Source organism: Schistosoma mansoni, chromosome 3 (assembly GCF_000237925.1).
Source record: "Schistosoma mansoni strain Puerto Rico chromosome 3, complete genome".
Classification (NCBI taxonomy): Eukaryota; Metazoa; Platyhelminthes; class Trematoda; order Strigeidida; family Schistosomatidae; genus Schistosoma; species Schistosoma mansoni.
This window is the reverse complement of record NC_031497.1, coordinates 24,179,560-24,199,947: the sequence shown is the minus strand read 5'-3', so window position 1 is coordinate 24,199,947 and position 20,388 is coordinate 24,179,560. Positions and strand designations below refer to the sequence as shown.

General features: G+C 34.9%; 3 protein-coding genes across 3 annotated transcripts in view; all 3 read right to left on the bottom strand.

Annotated features, from left to right (window-relative positions):
* Nucleotides 1-20,388, bottom strand: part of Smp_132560 (hypothetical protein) — a gene marked incomplete at both ends in the record, with an annotated part of 198,872 nt that overhangs the window by 134,593 nt on the left and 43,891 nt on the right. The gene's annotated exons all lie outside the window — the stretch shown is intronic.
* On the bottom strand, nt 3,715-6,872 carry Smp_123550 (venom allergen-like (VAL) 8 protein; the record flags this gene model as incomplete). The annotated part of the gene is made up of 5 exons (XM_018799738.1): nt 3,715-4,070; nt 4,231-4,334; nt 5,834-5,918; nt 5,969-6,102; nt 6,690-6,872. The coding sequence occupies 5 exons, from the start codon at nt 6,870-6,872 to the stop codon at nt 3,791-3,793; spliced, it is 786 nt and encodes a 261-aa protein (XP_018651497.1). The 3' UTR covers nt 3,715-3,790.
* Nucleotides 13,030-14,933, bottom strand: Smp_002630 (venom allergen-like (VAL) 2 protein). Its single transcript, XM_018799737.1, has 5 exons — nt 14,750-14,933; nt 14,563-14,693; nt 14,441-14,522; nt 13,668-13,756; nt 13,030-13,561 (listed from the first exon to the last, which is right to left on the bottom strand). The coding sequence occupies exons 1-5, from the start codon at nt 14,921-14,923 to the stop codon at nt 13,348-13,350; spliced, it is 690 nt and encodes a 229-aa protein (XP_018651496.1). The 5' UTR covers nt 14,924-14,933; the 3' UTR covers nt 13,030-13,347.

The following is a 20,388-nucleotide window of genomic DNA, read 5'->3' as shown; positions in this document are numbered from 1 at the left end:
TTTGATTTATCAGTATTATATTATCACTGAAATGAATATTGACTTATTATGACTTGGGATTGTAAAGAAAAGAGAGTGGTGATACATCTTTTTTCTGTACATAAAGATCTGATTGTTTTTTATGTGTTCGACTGCTGATTCTGATGTTTGAAGGATTTTGAGTTTAATAGATTTTTGTAGATAATTACTTACACAATAAGTTACTGTAAAAGGTTGATTTATGCCGATGGTCAAAGAACATATAAAACTGAAAACAACTGTCATCCGATGTCAAAATCAGAATCTTCAATACGAACTTCATGACAGTCCTACTGTATGGAGCTGAAACGTGGAGACCTACTATAACCATCGTCAAGAAGGTACAATTATTTATAAACAGTTGTTTACGCAAAATACTCAACATTAACTGGTCGAATACCTTCAGCAACAGCCTTCTGTGGGAGAGGACAAACCAGCTTCCAGATGAAGAGGAAATTGGTAAAAAAACGTTGGAAGTGGATAGGACATACATTACAGAAATCATCAATGTGCATCACGAGGCAACGCTAACCTGGAATCCGGAAGGGAAGCGGAAAAGAGGAAGGTCAAAGAACATTTTACGCCAGGAAATAGAAGCAGATATGTAAAAGATGAATGGTATTTGGGAAGAACTCGAAAGGATTGCCCAGGACGGAGTTGGATGGAGAATACTGGTGTGCGGCCTATGTTCCTCGACTAGGGGTAACAGGCGTAAGTAAGCAGCTAAGTATTACAGATAGTAAGATTGAGCCGTTTATGGTTTTCATCACATCAATTAATCACCCTGAATAGTTTTAATAAGCAAAAACGTATGGATTCCTGAAATATCGGAGGACATAAGCTTCTCAATAAGTGTGGTTAAATTGATATATATAAAAGAAGGTGCCAACATCTTCATCTCTATTCATCACCATCGGGCTCATGAAAAACAATAATTGTAGATTCTGCTCATTAAAAACTGGATATACGGTTTTATTATATCTTCGAATTAGCATATCGACCACGAATCTTAGACATATACACAGCGATTACTTATTCAAGGTTTGGATGTCTTCAAGTATGTTTGTTCATCTACTTTACAAAGGCATTCACCTTCCCTGATCGTATAAATCATAGTGTTTAATCAATATTCAACCGTATCAGTATTTCGAATGGATGTTGTATACACCGGCTAGTATATAGCAAACTCATGACAGAAAGACAAATTTTTATTTTCATTTTACAAGATATTTCTTGATCAGCCTAACAAAGAGCTTATTTATAGGTATAAGCGCTTATTTCAGTAATCATAATCCACCTTCTTAATATACATAATGAATATTAAAATCGCTTACATACAACCTGGAATCGATTACTAAATATTCTTCTTTCTAACTATCACCATTTTCACAGTTGGATCCACGAGTCGGTCTAAGCTAGACAATCATTGAAAACCTGGATGAAATGGACGACTGTTTCGTCCTAGTTTGGGACTCCTCAGTAGTGATTCACGACCCCGCACGTGGGAATCGAACCCAGGATCTTCGATCTCGCTCACGGACGCCTAAACCACCGACACAGTGTCAATGTCTAACTTCAATCAATCCATGATTCATTGTCTAAGATGGATAACCGTCTCACATTCAATACCGACTGAACTCCACTGGTCACAGTTTCTCACTAGAACTCCGGAAGTTCCCATTTCAGAAACAAAATGCAACCATGAGGAAAAAGAATCAATTTTTTTCTAGAAGGTATCATGAGGTTCTTATTTGGGATTCGTCATATCATCAGTGGGAAAATTCAAACAACCAATACAAAAATGAATTAAATCTTCTCATTTTACAGGGTAGTGGTTATCAGAACTTGGTAGCTAAGTGGATACTTTGATGCCGTTTGGATCGAATGGTACTAGGTTTGAGTCCCGGAGTAAGAATCAACTCTGGTATGTAAGCATATCCATCTGACGAGTCCCAAACAGGACGACAGTGCTAACCACCGTCTATCTTTGTTTATAATACTTGTCTTACACCTAAATGAAAACCTTGATAGATAATTATTAGAACAGCTAATGTATGAAAATATCTGAATAGGTCTTCGTAAACATTCTAAAAGCGCGAATACTAGTATATTTAACCAAGCATTAATTCGATTTTGATACTGATACATATGCTACCTATGGACAATCCTAACCCGTTAGTTGAGTGAGAAGATAAAGACACAATAAGAAGCTGTATCGGCATTCGAATCAAAGATACATACTAAATCAGTAATATATTTATGAGTCCAGTGGATAATTGAGCCAAATCTCAGAAATGAGTGTTCATCTATGGACAACACTCATCTTACATTTGACTCTGACCTAGCTTGTGGGCGCAGTGACGTGATCTGACGGTATTGATTCAGATGATCACCTCTTTAACCTGATAATTCGGACTTCACAGCTGGTTGTCTAGTAAGTAGTGGCAAATATCATGTGTGTCAAGTCCTTTTTGGTGCTATCAACTACATCCATCTACCTTATAAATTGGTATTCCTTCTGGAGTCTATATGTAAAGACTGAGGTGAGGGATACATCAAGTTCTAATGAAACACATTTATATTAATGTAACTAGTAAAGCGTATTTCAGTTTAGAAGTTAGTGAACAGTTTTTCAGGGAAAAACAATATTTTATTCGTAGAACGTAAAGCAATGGTAGCTTGTTGAACAACAAAGAAGTCTCTTAGTCATTGATCTTCAGCTTAAACTATCCGGAAAGGCATCATATTTGAGATGATTGAAATATTAATTAGATATCCACTCGTAATTTAATTTAGATGATTTGGAACTTCGTTTCAATGTACATATTGATCAAAGTATTTGTAGGAGATCGCGCCTTTGTAACAAGATCCAGACTCAGCTTCATTGTTTGACCTATTCTGGTTGTGTAGTACTTAACACTTAAGATTTTCATAATTAACTTGGAAGTTAAATAATTAACGAGTAATATTTTGGACAAAATTATACATGACTGTATGTTACCACTGATGATGCTACACTTTTGAATAGGTATTTGACACCAAACTTTGATTTATTTTAGGCATAGAGTTCAGTAGTATTTGATGGGGAATTAAATGTTATGGTGAACTTGTATCTAAATAAATGGACAGCTGATGAAACTTTTATTTTCAAATACATAGAATAGAAGGTACGTTTTGATTAATTCACTCCTTAATCATAGATGGTTTCATTCAGATATTGAGATGTGTTTATATAAGCACCTACACTTTTAAAGAAAATCCGAATTTAGTCACATCTACTGGGGTTTACACTCTGTACTTCACCGTATATTTTACAGCCAATTTAATATCGTTACTTTTTCGGTGCCAGGTCAGTGGTCTATCGGTTAAGTGCTCTGGTGCGAGACTGTTAAGTCCTGGGTTCGAATCTCGTGAGGCGGGGTCGTGTATGCACACTGCTGAGGAGTCCCATAGTAGGACGAAACTACTGTCCAGTGCTTCCAGGTTTTCCATGGTAGTCTAGCTTGAATTGACTTATAATTTCAACTATGGAAATAATTTATCACTAATACTTAGCTATAATGCAATACATCTAAGTTACTGCGATTCCAAATCATTTATTTTCAATTTCTCAACATTTAAATGATCTCTTAATAAAGACTTTCTCTCATAATGTATTGCTCGAACTCAGTTATTAAATTAGCGAAACTGTTGTCTCTGTTCAAATAATGTTTATATTTGTATTTAAAACATACAATATGGTTGATACACAATTAGCATTTTTTTAAAATTTTCACTTAACACAAATACATGTTTGTGTTACTATTCCCTGTATCATATTTGAAGTGGCATATTCATTCCATGTACTTATAATTGATGGCCAAATTGGTTTTGGTATTTGTTTTGGCACGCCTGGTTTCTGAGTTGGTGTAGTTCCAGGACGTTTAGTAGTAGTAGTAGAAGGACGTTTCGTAGTAGTAGGACGTTTCGTAGTTGTAGGACGTTTCGTAGTTGTAGCGTAACATTCATCTTGTGATTTTGCTTCGTAAGGATAACGACCTTCATAGTTTCCTCTAAATTGGATGATAAAATACAAAGTAGTATAAAATGAAATTATTCTTTGTATCAGTTGAACTTATATATATAATTTATTGAATAGGAACATCTTTATATTATAACTGTAATGTTTAACAGAATAATAATAATTGGTATTAACTATTAATATTGATTTACCCTGGACCATAATTACAAACCACGGATAATCCATATGGGAAACTATAAGATCCAGTACAATTTGTAATGCCACAACCAACATGAGTAGTATTTTGCCATACTAACTAAAATAAATGAATACATTTTGAAATAAACAATTTGTTTAAATGAAGAAAAAAGTACTTCACTTATTTCAAATGTTCCTTGTGGATCGAGCTCTTTACTGTGCAGCTTCATAGTCTGAGATGTGACCCCTAAGATATGATCATAAATGAAGTTCTGTAGGACTAATATGTTCAAAAATCGGACGACATTTAGTGCAAAGTTTTTTCTGTTGACTATCTCCCATAATCTGATAACTCAACATAGTAAACGTAGTGTTGAGTCACTTATACTAATAGAATTGGATAAGGACTAAGGGACTGGCGAAATACTGAATATCCAATAAAAAAAACAAACAAACAAACTGATATTGACGACAAAAATGTATATTGTAAACGATATCATAACTTATAAGAAAAGAAGAATAGTGGCTAGCAGTGAAATGCAGGACGCGCGTTTCGTCCTATTTGGGACTCGTCGGCTGTATGTACCTGCATCTCAAAGTTGGTGTTCACTCAATAACAAGATTCGAACAAACAATACTAAGAAGATATCACAACTTGTTTTTAGGTAAGTTTTTTAAAAAAATAAAAAAATAAATAAGCTGTATTTATTTGAGGTTTAACCAGAAATGAGACAATGTCGTTAACACGACTTACTGATTTAAATATATTCAGTATGACACTAATCATTTACTTCATACATTTCATGTATAAGTGAATTAGATTTTAAGTGAAGTGAGACCCATAGTGTTTTCCAAATAATAACTAAGTATATATACATATAGTGGTATAGTAGAGTATACTGGCTAATCAGTATCATAACAATCTCATTAACATAAGATGGTGGTTGGAGGTGGTCAACAGGAAACCCTGGACGTAGGTTTCGTGCTACTTGGCACTCATCAGCAAGGTGTACCAGTGATCTTGAGGGAACTGGTGCTCCCTGACTGGTTCGATCCCTTGTCACCCACCTTCATAGTTAGAGACGTTACCACTGATCAATCAATTACATTACATCTCAGTCCTACAGGAAGTCGGTCGCGGCCCGGATAGCTCAGTGGTAACGCCCCTGACAGTGAAGCTGGGTAACATGGGATCGAGTCAGTCAGGAAGCACCGGTTCCATAAAGATTAAAGGTACACCTTGATGACGAGTGCCAAGTAACACGAAACCCGGGTACAGGATTTTCTGTTGACCACCTTCAACCACCATCTTGTCTCATCATAGTGCACAAAGTGTCGAGTCACCTAGACTAGTGGTCACATTGCAGTTTGATCAATAGCATTCGATCTGCACTAAGAAAGACTTGACACCACTCAGTGGTCAATCAATCGTGATTATATCTCAGTCCTACAGGAGGTCGGTCACGGCCCGGATACCTCATTAACACTTTAGTAAAGTTATTCTGGATTACGTTTTCTTTCTTTCTTAAATATTAAGTTATTTCATAATAAACTAACAGTTAAAATTTGTTACTCATCTAGTTTTTGGTTAATTCAAGTTTATTCATAATAATTTACTTGAGTATAATGTCCACAAACTCCAGAACAACTCTTTGAATAATAGTTATACTGTTTATATTCATCTTTCCATGCATCAAATGCTCTAAAACAATTATTAGATCATAAAATTAGAATATAAGTAATATCATTTACTGTTCAATTGTTTGATATCCTGCAATATTTTGACCAATATATTGCCATTTTTCAGGTAAATCAACATCATTATGATGAAAATAACATTCATTTGCTAAATCTTTAGCTTTTGAAGCCAGTTCATTATCCCATTTCTATGAAAGAAAGAAAAAAGAAACAATCCGGTTTTACATATATATATATTTAAACACATAAATATTGGTACAAGGAAGCACCAGATATATATGCGCCACACAAATCTCATTCGATTTGTGTGAGGGCTATGATACTTCCCAGGTGCCCAAATCGAAGCAGGTGGTTTTCTTAGAGGGCCACATCCGGAGCCTTTGACCTGAAGGTCTGATCCACAAGGCAGTGGAGCATCGTGAGGAGATGCAGTCCCATGGTAGCCGGTGATCAACGATTGGTTCGTACACCATTTGTTCCCTCAGGATACTAGAGTCCATGTGCACCATTGGTTTGGAATCAGGGCTTTTCAACTCTCCAGGTGAACTTTCAGTGTCCACCAACCCGGTTAAATCGCCGCACATTCGTTTTTCGTCCTCTCAGTTTTGTAAACAACACCCTCGCCACTGTGAGAAGGCAGTGAGTAGGACTTCCCTGACAAAGAATATATACGCGTGGCGATGTGAGAGCATTTTTCAAGGGAGATCGGACTCTCCCCACTCTCGGCTGTACCAGGGCGTTTGGGGACACATCTATATATAACAGGTAAACTTACAAGATCTAGAAGATTTTTCGCTGGAGGTTGTCCCTCGAGTTTACATGCTGTCAAATTACGTCTAAGTTCATTATGATATTGCAAAAGTTTTCGAAGTTGAGCATCTTTTGGTTGTGTGAAGACAATTTTTACTTTTATATAAATTGACAATAAAAATATGTATAAAATCTGTTTAAATTTCATTTTATTACCGTGATGTTGAATAACAGACAATTTATACAATGCCTTAGATATAAAAAAACAACAACAACAACAAACAACCCGTACTCTTCTAATGTGATTTGGCAGACTATGCATTGTTTTGTAAAACAAATACTCTCTTAGATTAAATATGAAACTTTTGATTTCAGCCTATGAAATTTGTGTATACAAAATTACTGTTTTGTGTTCTTTTCTCTTTTTACCAGAATGATTGATTTCATTGACATGTTAACTATAAGTAGAATCATTTATGGAGCTTTGTTGTGCAATCCATATTAAAATGAAACCTAGGTTTCTCTAAATTCAAAGTTATAAGTTTCATTTAAAGTTGAAATCATGAGTCAATTGAAGCTAAACCACTGTGGAAAACCTAGAAGCAATGGACGGTCGTTTCGTCCTACTGTGTAGTCCCACTGTGGGATGAAACGGTGCTTCCAGGTTTTCCACGGTGGTCTAGCTTCACTTGAATCATGATTTCAACTATATATAAAAATTACTTAAAATCTCCACAGAAAATCTCCTTATATGTTTCACTTGAATTCTTAAGTTCATGCATATTATTGTACAACTTACATACTTGCTTACTTACTTACTCACACCTGTTACCCCTCGTCGGTGGGCATGGGCCATCCACCAGCATATTCCATCCAACTCTGTACTAGTAAATCCTTTCCAGGTCCTTCCAGTTCTTATTCATGCTTTTCATGTGTGCCTCCAATTCCCGACGAAGTGTGTTCTTTGGTCTTCCTCTTTTCCGTTTTCCTTCAGGATTCCAAGTTATGGCTTGCCTCGTGATGTAGTTTAATGATTTCCTCAATGTATGTACTTTCCTAATTTTCTCTTCATTGCCACCTGTTATTTTAAAAAGTCGGGATCTCATCATTTGTAATAGTTTCCACCAATTGGGTTTCAATATGTGTCCATTCATAGTCATGATATATTTTGACTGGAATCTAGGATGTTGGGGCAGTGCATTGGGCACTTAATCTTTAGATAAATGTGTTGGGTACCAACAGTTCACATTTCTGATTTTCGATATTGTATTAATCCAGTTCCAATGATGTTTTGCCGGTAAATCTCTGTCATAATTCACAACTATTTCCATGTAGGTAATTTATTCAAATGGTTTGAATTATTTTTTCTGGTTAGCGTGTTTTTAGCGAGTTCGTTTTCTACGGGATGGGATCGCTAACACCATGCCCAACCCTCCTCATTTATCCGGGTTTGGGACTGGAAAAGAGGAAGACCAAAGAACACATGACTCTGAGAAATGGAGACAGATATGAGAAGAATGAGGGAAAATTGGATAGAACTAGAAAGGAATGCACACGACAGAGTGGATTGGGGAATGCTGGTCAATGGCCTATGCTCCATTGGGAGTAACAGGCGTAAGTAAGTAAGTAAGTAATTTATTCAAAGTATCAAATTTTACTTTGTCATTCAGTTTTTATAATGATAACATAAATAGATATCCTATGTATTCACAGTCTCATCGATCTCAACACTCATTTCGTGGACAAGTGCATAACCCATTGATACATTCAATAATTTCAGTTACTTTACCGTTCATCGCTTGCATCTCTACTTTAATCAAGCAAAAGAAAAATATACAATGAATATTCAAATATCACACAACAAGGAATTAAGTAATCAGTAGTTATTGGTATTTTAATTATGACTTAACAAAACAAATTTTACAGTTGAATTATTATTGGAGTATAGTTTATTATTAATGAGAGCATTCCTGATTTTAAAAGAAGAACACTTTCTGGAAACAAGATTACTTAATTAACTACGCCTGTTACTCTAAATGAAGCATAGTCCGCCGACCAGCATTCTCCAACCCACACTGTCCTCGGCCTTCCCTGCTAGTCCTATCCACTTGTTGTTCATTCTTCTCATGTCTGTCTCCATTTCTCGACGTAATGTGTACTTTGGTCTTCCTCTTCTCCTTTGGCCTTCAGGATTCCATGTGACGGCTTGTCTTGTGACGCAATCGGGTGATTTCCTCAATGTGTGGAAACAAGATATTGTCATGATAAAGCAACATAAACACAAATTATCGATGTGTCTTGAATGATGAGGCATTCATATGTCGAATACATCAAAAAATATCGCCAAAGAAAATCCATAATCTAATTAGTTTTAATGATATATTGCAGTCAGAAAACGGTACTCGATTTTGACAAGAAGAAACATCACTGACTAATTGAAGTAGATTAATCACAACGTTCAAAATGAGATAGTTTCCAAAATAAGTAATGTTGCACAAATTAGCCTATACAAATAAGATTGAATGATCAGAAGTGGATAAATTACTGTACTAAGTAGGATGAGCCATGAACGAATAATACGAATTACACATGGTGGACTTTAAAACAAATAATGAAACTAACTCAAACTATTGAATACAAATGAGTAGTACAGGAAAAACATAACAAAGAGTAAGCACAGAAGAACTATCATTCAGATTGAAAAATATTTGACATTTTACTATGTAGAATAGTTTGTAAAACATTTACTGATATATACACGTATGATTGTGACTGAGTCTGTACGACTCATATCGATTCATATCCCAAGTCATTTGGAAGTCTGTGTCGGAATTTCCTATTTCCAAATTTATTCTTTTTGTGATAATTAACAATCATACTTTATAACTATTCTCAATCTAAAATCACTAATCAATCAAATCCACTTTTTGTAAACGAATTCTTTAAAATTTACTGATCAAATATTATTTTAAGATGTAAAATGTCTATGAAAAAACTCAGTTACTATATGAATTAAGCTCTCTACACCTCCTAAGAACTAATATATCAACCAAAAACAATCTTTATTCTGCAAAAGCTGGATGATTTCGGTCAATATTTTCAAAATATCATTCCTCCAAAAGTGATCAACAAACATAAGAAGACCGAATAAAGTCTCTCCTAAGAGTACCTAGTTCTTCTTCATGAAATATCACTGGATTTGAAGCGGTGAAACACAATGTGTTCTTTAACTTTGTGCTCCTTAACTGTAGATAAAGATAACATTATTATAGAATCGAGAAGCCGTGACTTGCGTAGTTCAGTCCATGTCGAGTGTGAGACCAATATACACCTGAGGGAACGGATGACGTGTCTCGCTAGACTATGGATTGATTGGAATTAGACATTAACTTTGTTGAATGTCAGGTTTGTAATTTGAAGGTTATTTGTTCGCGCATGAGACCGAAGGTCTTTTGTTTGAGTCTCGTAGGAACGTGGATAAGCACAGGTTTGTAGTCCCATACTAGAACGAGACGACCGTTCAGTGCTTCCGGGCGTTCAATGGTGGTCAGTTGCGAAAATACTCCAATCGCCACAAATCCCCATAGGGATATTTCGAAGAGTTGTATTGTTTTTTATTTAATTAACTTCCTCTTAGTTATGTTTAAGTATTATTTAAAGATTTTGAGAAGACTAGTCTAATTATCAGGAGAAATTCGTCGTAGGCTGACATTATTTTAAAACCAGTGAAAACTAGTCCAACGCTTCGTCTTACTATGTGATTCCTCTTTGAGACCTTTTCGGAGATCATACTCACAAACTGTTGTTCTCATTATTATTGAAACCATTTCTCACTGGTGAATTTCCTAGAGACAAATTCTCAAGGTTCAAATGAAGCTCCTGAACGACGCAGTTCGGTTATGTTGGTAACGGGAGAGTGTTTCGCTATAGAACCCCATAGTACACATGCTATAACGAAAGTCCATTGAAATTAGGAATGTCAATCATCGGTTTGTAACTGAGTGGTCTGATAATGAACCATTAGCAACATAACCTCAACGTTGTTAGTTAAATCCCTAATGATATGAGTCGGAGTACACATTTGAGAACTCTACAAAAAAGTTGAAACCAGTCTATCTCTCCCCTGTTGTAATCTCTACCGCAATGTCAATCTATGATATAACGCAATTACTTTACTTCCGTTTATTCATGTCATCTCACTAAAATGTGTAACATTTTCCAACTGGCATCTCTTAATCTTTACAATGTGAAAACAATCAAGCTATGGGGAATCATAGACTATGCAAATAACTAACATCTATATCCAATTCAATTTTTTCACTTATTTTCGAATTCGAGAAACTATAAACTCTCTTAAGTTTTCAAGAAATTATGGAGAGATTGGTTCCCATTAATTAAATTTTTCATATAGTGAATCTGATATTCCATGGCTTTTGTAGAATATGCTACGTATATCTGTTAACATAAATAGTATGTAGCATCAACCAGAAGTAGAATGCATGGTAACGAAAGGTTGTGAAGATTGAAGTGAAGAGAAAGGAAATGTAAACAGACAGTAATTGTATTAACAACAGGAATGATGGGATGACGATGCTTGTAAGAGACAATTGATGAAATGTGTGGAAGTGAAGTATTTTATGTATGGTTTTTGTACTTTACGAAGACATTCTGTGGTTTGCATTGACTAACAAAATTGGCTATTCCCAAATCTTCCTTCACTCCTACTAGTAATGTTCACACAATCTTTAAAACTAGACATTTATCCTAATAGCTGGAAAACAACATATACAGTACTGCATTTTTAATCTGGAAATATGACCAACATTCAAAAATATACGTTTATAAATAACAAGAATATAGCAGTACTCTTACGGTTAATTTCGATTATGGTTAATTTTGCCAAGCCCTTTTATGGACTTTTTTTTAACAGACAGTGTTATTCGTACAATAAAAATTCGTCTTTGGCTGTGCATTACTATAATCACTATCATGTCTGTATAATGGTGTCCGCTTGATCACACGTGACAGCCCACGCACATATATCTTTCTAGCCTAAATATTATCGCTCAATCAATCATTCTCTTTCCACATATATAATAGTATGCGCTCGCATCCTACTAATAGCCTTCCCATTACCTTGCTGTGCTTTAATTCGATTTGACTACAAATCGACCTTTGTATTCACTCGTTCACACAGGTTAGTCTCTCTGCTCCAGTTCAGTCGATGTTCTCGTAACTTGGTTATCTGTGCTATACTCTAATAAACTGTAGTCACCACTTCTTATTGTTTTCTGAATTCCAACACCGTTAGCACTTATATAATAACGGTTATCAAGGTGGTTGATTAACAAAGCTCAGCCACTACAAGATAGTTATCTTCATAATTATACGGAAAAACGTATGAGATCAAATATCCGATTATGCATATCAAAAGCTTTTTCTTAATAATTCAGAATATGGATCCATTAAATTTAAAAATTGAATGACTTGACAATGTGATTTCTTTTACCTAGTCTTCATTAGACATAAATTTAGACAACTAGTCTTCACGTTGAACTTTGACGAATACCAAGTTTCCGATATGGCTAAATATCAGCTTGCTAATGTCAAATTCGAATCGTAAGTGATCAGAGATTGACTGACTGTATAAGATTGAGTTCTTCACACAGTCACTGATAATAAATAATTGAGAAAGTTACTGTTTGATGTCAGTTAGAAGATAAGTAACAGTAGATGATACATCAGACCATTTGTCTTCTATTCATGGATTATTCATAAGTAGAATATATCGTATTCAGGAATTAGTTCAATAGATCTAAGAAATGTGAATGTAGTAGATAACGACAGACTGTGAATCAACTCGACACAGCTAATGAGAATAGAGCAAAACAAATTGAAATCATAATAAAGATACGCGTAATGCCAAATAATATTGATCGAGGTAGTATTGAGATAGATCAGTGTACTTGATGTGTTGGCGAGAATGATAATGATTGATTGTTTTGCTGAGTCAGACATGTAGATAGTGTGACAAGTGTTATATGTGTTATAGATTCCCCTATCTTCATTATTATTGATTGACAATCCTTGTTGTTGGATTGTGTCGGATTTTGGTGTGGAAATATAATGATATTGTAGTCAGGCTAATCTCGTGTTCTTGATCTGAGTTGTGTTGAAGTTCTGTAGAAAAGACACTGCGTAGGAATCCAGTGTAGATATTAGTCTAAGGTAAATTAACGTCTCACACACGTGTAAAAAGTGAAAGGACTGTTATAACAAGAAATGTTAGAAGTATAACAAGTATCCTACCGTTTATAACAGTACTATTAACAACATACATCGACAATAAACAAGAAGAGCTAATTGAAATAATTGTGTTTTAAAATGTATTACTTTACTGAAATTAACGAAAACGTACATCAACGTTTCAAACATTTGAGAAGAATTCACATGGTTTAACATCTCAATTACCCATAAAACAGTCAACATAATAGAAGTTCAGATACATTTACTATGAGAACAATAACAAGGTGATTGCAAACAACACAATGAAAGTTGATAAGAAGTATATATTCAAAGAATGTTTTGGATTACTTCATTGAAAAATTGAATACAAATACACTTAACAAGTGTTGAGGTATCAAGTATATTTGACAAATAAATTCATTTCATTTCCAGGATAATTAATATCTACTTCTCGACTGTTTGCGTTGATTGCGATCTTTACGTCCATTTTGAACAATCCATGACACCTTTTTTTGGCTTTGCTTTATTGGCTTCTGTACATGTTGTGTATGAGCACGACTAGTTTGTAAACTGTTTTTAGGAATATTTTGCACTTTTGGGCACATATTACGTGGTTTCACTTCATATGGTTTCTCATTATTAAAATTACCCCTAAAACAATCAGCACAATATAAGTTCAGTCAAATTTACTATGAGAATAACAACAAGGTAATTGCAAAGAACAAAATTTCTTATCACATCATCAATAACCACTTACCCTGGACCGTAATTACACACGATTGATAGACCGTACCGTGGACAATTCGCAACTCCACATCCAATGTCTGTGGTCTTGGCCCAAGCCATCTGAAACGGAATGTGAACAAGGAAATAATGTGATCGGTCGATCAATTGATTTTCATTGTGTTTGAATATGATGTGTGTAGTTACACTACTTGTATCTGGAGATAATGTTGTCACCTCAAACATGTGAAAATTCCAGTGTGTGTTCGATGAGTATGTTCACACTTGGTGCAGTTATGATGATAACTAATTGAATTCTACAGAATACTCACTCACTCACTGATTCGATGATTCTGTCTCATGTGAACAGTCGGAATCATCTCACCGATCACAACATCATGGTTTTCCATCTATACACAATGAATTTCTATTGATTTGCTTCAAATGTTTTCTTTGTGAATAATGTTGACAGTGTGATTAGCATTTAAATTAGGATTTGAATCCACTCGTCAGTCGTAATACACACTGGTCAGACACAAATTTCCTATCTGTTGTTTTACACCGAATCACACTACCTCTCAACCAAACACACATCATCAAAAATTATCAAATGTTTTGATTACCTATATGTGAATAACTGCAATGATCGGATTACGTGCATTTGCATTTGTTTTTGAGTCACTTCTATACAAATGTGAAATCACTTCATTGTTATCACACATTCGTTGTGCATTATTATGGGTGTGAACGGTGAGTAGGATATGACTATAGGAAAAATTCTATTCAAGTGGATGAGAATGGACTCACTTGTGTGTAATGCAAACATTGAGGACAGTTGTTTGTATTGTAATTGTATAATTTGTGTTCATTGAACCAAGCATCCACTCCTCTGAATCAGAAATCAGTGATTTGAATGTGGATGAGCTTACGACTTAATGGTTGGATGGAGAGCGATATTTTGTCCAACCCAAATGAATTGTTTCGAATATCGTTTGTCGTGTTGTAGGGTGCAATTTATCGCCAATGATTGTGCTTGTCGAGCTAAATCGTGATTCCACTTCTACAAATAAGAGTTACGTGTTTGATATTCGAAGAAATGATTGAATAGTAAGTTACCAATGGTGACATATATTTAGCTGGAGGTTGTCCATCAACTTTACAATCAACTAAATCTTGTCTGTATTTTCTATGCAGTTCAAGTAATTCTTCACTGTTTTTATCTAATTTTTCGTTAGTATTAGCACCATAGACATAATTTATCAGAGCGTATATTATCAGTTTCTTAAACATTTACTTTTTTTGTAAAATTTTGTAGAAACTATTTAAAATGATGATTTCCATGCCCTTTTTATTTGTATTTTGTGGGAATGATCTGAATTGACCCCTTTTCTGTACATGTTCACGTTTGTTTATCAACATCTTTCTAAACTGTATTATTTCAATATTCTCACTGGAAAAATCTAATTGTTTTAATCATATGTGTTTAATAGTACAAACTTGCTTGATGAGTAAACAATAGGATAGAATGATGTTAATGATAATCTAATATGTTGCCTGAATAAGATTTCTGAATTTAGAAAAGTATTCACCCTAATTAGTTGTAGGTAATGTTGGTTATTCACTAAAATGTATATATAATAAATGGAGATTAACTTACTTACTTTCTCCTGTTACTCCCGATGAAGCATTGGCCGCCGACCAACACTCTCTAACCCCCACTGTCCTGGGCCTTCCTTTCTAATTCTATCCAACTTTTGTTAATTCTTCTCATATCTGTTTCAATTTCTCAGCGTAATGTGTTCTTCGGTCTTCCTTTTCTTTTTTGGCCTTCACAATTTCAAGTGAGGGCTTGATTTGTGACACAGTAAGGTGCTTTCCTTAATGTGTGTCCTATCCACTTCCAGCACTTTTTCCTGATTTGTTCTTCCGCTGAAATCTGGTTTTTTTCTCTTCCACAGTAGGTTATTGCCTTTGAAAACAAAAATGTATACTATTAATTACTGCCTCCCACATTCACAGCCATACTGGCCTACATCTTGTACAAATATTGTTTTTTATTTTATGGTACGATGTGGTCAATTTGACTGGTATATAAACTCAGTATGTTTGAAATATAATGTTTCATACCGTAGAGGCTGTCCTGGACTTAACTGGCTAGGTTAAGCAGATAAAAGGACCGATAAGTACTTAAAACTGTTCGTACGGTTTTCGTGTATCACTGTTCCAATCGATAATTCACTGCTCTCTGATTGGCGGTCTTATCATATCATACGTTAACATAGGATCCACTCGTCCACAAGTTATAACATTCATTTAAATTCATTGTTCATATTTATGACTAATGCTAATTTTACATTTAAATTTTTACTAGTTATAATACATTTATTCTAGTAATTCCTGATATCTTCCAATAATAATATTCAAGATTAATGCTTACGTTGAATTAACACGGAATTAAATGTGTAATTTAACGTACTTATCCTCAAAGAGAAGATTATGCTAGGTTAACAAAGAGTGAACTTTTGAAACATATATCTGGATACTGCTATGAATAGCTATCTACAATAAATATAAGTTAGTCAATAGCTTCTTTTTTGAACAGTTAATCAACTCTGATCTCATAGTGTCACTGGAATAATCGTTCAAGTTAAATGAACTATTTTAAACAGGATTTTGGTAATAAATTTATTGAACGGCTGAATCTGTAGTATCTCACAAATTTGTAAAGGTATGAATTTTCTCCGTGTTGATAATGGGGACGTTAAGCCAGGGGTTTTTGAGCACATGTTACATGTTGTCAAGGTTTTTGTGTGTCGTTATTTATCAGATATTAACAGCATGTTTTCTGACACACGTCAACCTTCGTAATGTTTGTGCTCGTTACATAGCTTTTATTCCAGTTTATTCGTAGTTCCACGTATTTGTTGCTCATAACCTGGGTCAATATTTATTCAGTCTAATTTGGTTATTTGTAGCAATGCAAACTCAGGCAAGCGAAATTCACTATTGATCAAGTCGAAAATAGACCGTAATCAGAGTTTAAAGCAAAAATGAGCTCTAAAACTTTTTACATATGATTCACCTCCCTAATTATGGTGGTGATTAACATGGATGTTGGTAGTTGTTTATAAAATGTAGGTTGAAGCAACTACTTATTAATATTATATATTTTGCTAATATACAGCCGTAAACAGTTCCATCCTTTATAAGTACCATCGTTCTCAACTGAACTAAAATATTATTATGTAAGGTATCCGAGAAAAATCATATGGGTAACAAATGACGTTGATAGCCTTTTCTTCCTGCTTTATGAACATATACAGGAACTTCACTTAGTATTGTTTGTTTGAATCTTCCCATTGATGTGTCAGGACTGCAACTGGTCAGTCTCTAATTGGCATATGTGAATTTAAACTTCACCCCATTGCACAAACAAGTGGCTATCAGGACTCAGTGGCCTGGTGGATAACGCAATGGCGTTTGAAGCGAAAGGCACTGGGTTCGAGTCCCAGAGTGAACATCACCTCTGAGTTGCAGGTACATCCGTCTGACGAGTCTCAAATAGGACGAAACGCGCGTCCTTGATTCCACTGCTATCCACTATCCATCTTTGCTTACCATATACAGGAACTGTGTATAACATTACTGTAAGTGCCACATTAATTAGTTACATATCCTTCATAAGTAGAGCGATGCCTGTTTGTTTTGATCATAATGACTAAACTATGTCGTACTTAATACTAGTTTATGAACTGCTGTAAACAGGATCCGCAATCACTGACCTAATTATAAACAAAGTTCTAATGCATATTGACGAGTAATATCTAAATATTGCTTACCAGTTTTTTCGTTATTGTATATAAACAGTGAATTGCTAATAGTGTTATGAACGTTGATAGTGGATTTTTATCAGATTTCATATTACTAATTAAAGCTTTTGAATCCGTTTATTTGGTGCCTGAAGTTTGTTTGTTAACACCAAATAACTGAATAAAATTCTAGGAGGGTTAGAAAATGAAGAGTACTGTTTACAACAAGTAAGACACTTATAGGTACATCCTGTCAGCCGCTATTTCATTTACTTATTGAATTTGATACCGGTGACGAAGATTAATAGATTGTTTCACGCTTGTTTTTTTTCAGAATTGCATTAAGCTGAGATGGTCTTCATACGTTTTCTGCTATGCAATCTATGGCTTCTATCAACTAATTGAAAGCATAAACCTTTCTAAGTCATAGCCGACAAACAACCTAGCGAGTTTCTGAATATGGAAGATTATGCGGAAGATAATTTACAAGTTGACAAGTGTGCCTAATATTGACTACTGCCATGTTTATTCATCTAATGAATTATCTAAATATAAATATAACAACTGTACAGTTTTTGCATTATAAATCTTGTTAGTATGTATAATTATAAGCTAGTTCGATACTAATACTACTTTGATAATAAACCTAATGCGAAAACGGTAAATTTGTCATGTGATTACCTAATCTGTAAGATCTTACGAGGAATTCACATCACTAACTACACTTACTCATCATATCGTGACAATTAGCAATGATACTTGGTACTTCTGAAGAACACATTTATGCTGGGGATAGAATAATGTATTTGTTGTGAATAATAATAAGTTACACATAATGAGCATATCTGCAAGGCTAAGTCATGCCATCCGACTGAATGAATGGCTCCTCGTCCACTGTCACCGACCTTCTCCAAGTGTTACATGTCGAATATACACCTTTTCAGTCATAATATGCTAGAATTTGAAGACCATGTGGTTAAGAAACAATGCCATTACAAGTATCCATCCGAATAAACTGTCATAGTGAAGAAACTTATGTATACAACGCAACATTCTGGCGAAACATGTAAACTGATGCAGTACTACAAGTTTTCGTAACGAAACGGGTACTTATAAGACAAACACTTATTAGTGTTTAGTTTTGCACAAACAGTTACCCGTTTAGATTATCGGTATATCTCCCCATGAAACTACGAAGAAGACGAAAATGAAAATTGGACAAACGTTTATTGATGTATCATTACTACTGGTACAGAAACAGCAACATTTGATGCAGAGAAATCACTTTACAAGTTGGATTTATCGTCAAGTTAAAAATACTAGTAGAAAGAACTTCATACAGTGAACAGTTCCTGTCACGTCTCCACACATTGTTGTATTCCGATCGACATTTTCTGTCGTAAAGAATACTACACAAAGACAAGCGTTAGGGAAACTACAGTCTTACCTACTTACTGAAGAATCTGAAGTAAATATTGGCTTCGTTGAAACTGTACATGCTGTTTGCTTCGTCTGGGTAGTGGAATTGTTGTTATTATGGAAAGTGTGAGTGATATCCATTTTCCATCGACTTCAATGTCTAAGAATATGATAAATTATACAGTTTATATTTCGTAATTGATCGAGCTCATCTGTAAGAGTTTGTCTTCTTATGTATGCCAGTAGCATATAAAGGCAAGGACACCGATATGTCACAATTTATCCACGATCAAGGTTACATTTGCTCGCAATTCTTCTTGCCTCCAGGAAAACAGAACAGGAAGCCCTCAACCAAAATTATCTCCGAAATTTACGAAGCGACAATCGGTCCAACGTGTGCACTATAAGACGGAGAAAGTTGAATCAATGTTCTTTCCAATAATTTTATGGTTTTGCTGCAGCAGAAACCCACGTAAATATGAGAACACCTGATATTCATGCAACCCAACGGACACCTAAAAAGCTCACAGCAAGTGAAAAACGAAATGACTACCTCTTGTCAGGCCGTTCAAGGTCGTTGAAACGGAACGGCGGGTGGTTTTGAAAGGATCTAACGTTTTTACTGTGCCTTTATAATAACAACTTTAGGTGAACAATCTCTTTTTGGGGATCTTGACCAGATTGCTGATCATCACCTGTCTATTGAATGATAATGTCTTCACTAGTTTAAATGACTAGACATCCTACAGATTATGTTTTGTTTTTACGTGGTTCAAGGGAGCCTTCAGGAAATCCTTCTATATCTACACTTCGTGCTACCTGACACTCTTATGCAAGATGTCATTTGAATATTAAGTGAACGGGTATAACCTGAATCATTTAGAGCATTCAGTAGTGCCGTCCACAAACATCTCCCTGATACAGGACATCAATTCGACACACTCAAGTCTCTCAACGTGGTCAATAAACAATCAATCTTCTGAAATTTGACGAGGATGTGGCGATCAAACGTGTAGACCTACATTTGTGTGTCTAAAAGATATAAAAATTGATCTTTATTGGCTATGGTAAAATAACATCCATCTTTATTGCATCATTCATTAGATTAACTGTTTCTGGACTTTCGATTACATCATCGTCACTTTTCTTTGGTTCACAAATGACTGATTTCAACTCATATCGTTCTTTATTGTCATTATTAAGTTTTCAGGTACTTCATTACACAATCATCTAAGGATTGTTAGCATGATTTCAGAAAGTATACTTTTGTTCGGTAAGGCCGTTGAATTATTTTTGGTATTCGGTTTTGAACCAGAAGGTTTTTTATTTACCTTCTTCTTATTGGGTATAGATTTTTTAGTCAGAGCAGTGTTTTATTAGCCTCAACAATAGAATTAGGTGTTTGATTGCAGGCTTCAGATATTGCACTGGAAAGAATGGCATTGACGTCTCCATCAGGTATGTCCTGATTATCTTGTTGTGACGCGATTCGTTAATCGTTTACTTCGATAACCGTTATAATTCTAA

Excerpts from the sequence above, each read along its gene's own strand:
- Smp_002630 (XM_018799737.1), bottom strand. The coding sequence starts at position 14,923 with ATGTTTAAGAAACTGATAATATACGCTCTGATAAATTATGTCTATGGT. Across the intron at positions 14,523-14,562 it reads CTCCATCCAACCATTAAGTC|AGGAGTGGATGCTTGGTTCA; the intron begins GTAAGCTCATCC and ends TTTCTGATTCAG. Across the intron at positions 13,757-14,440 it reads AATGTTTGCATTACACACAA|ATGGCTTGGGCCAAGACCAC; the intron begins GTGAGTCCATTC and ends ATTCCGTTTCAG.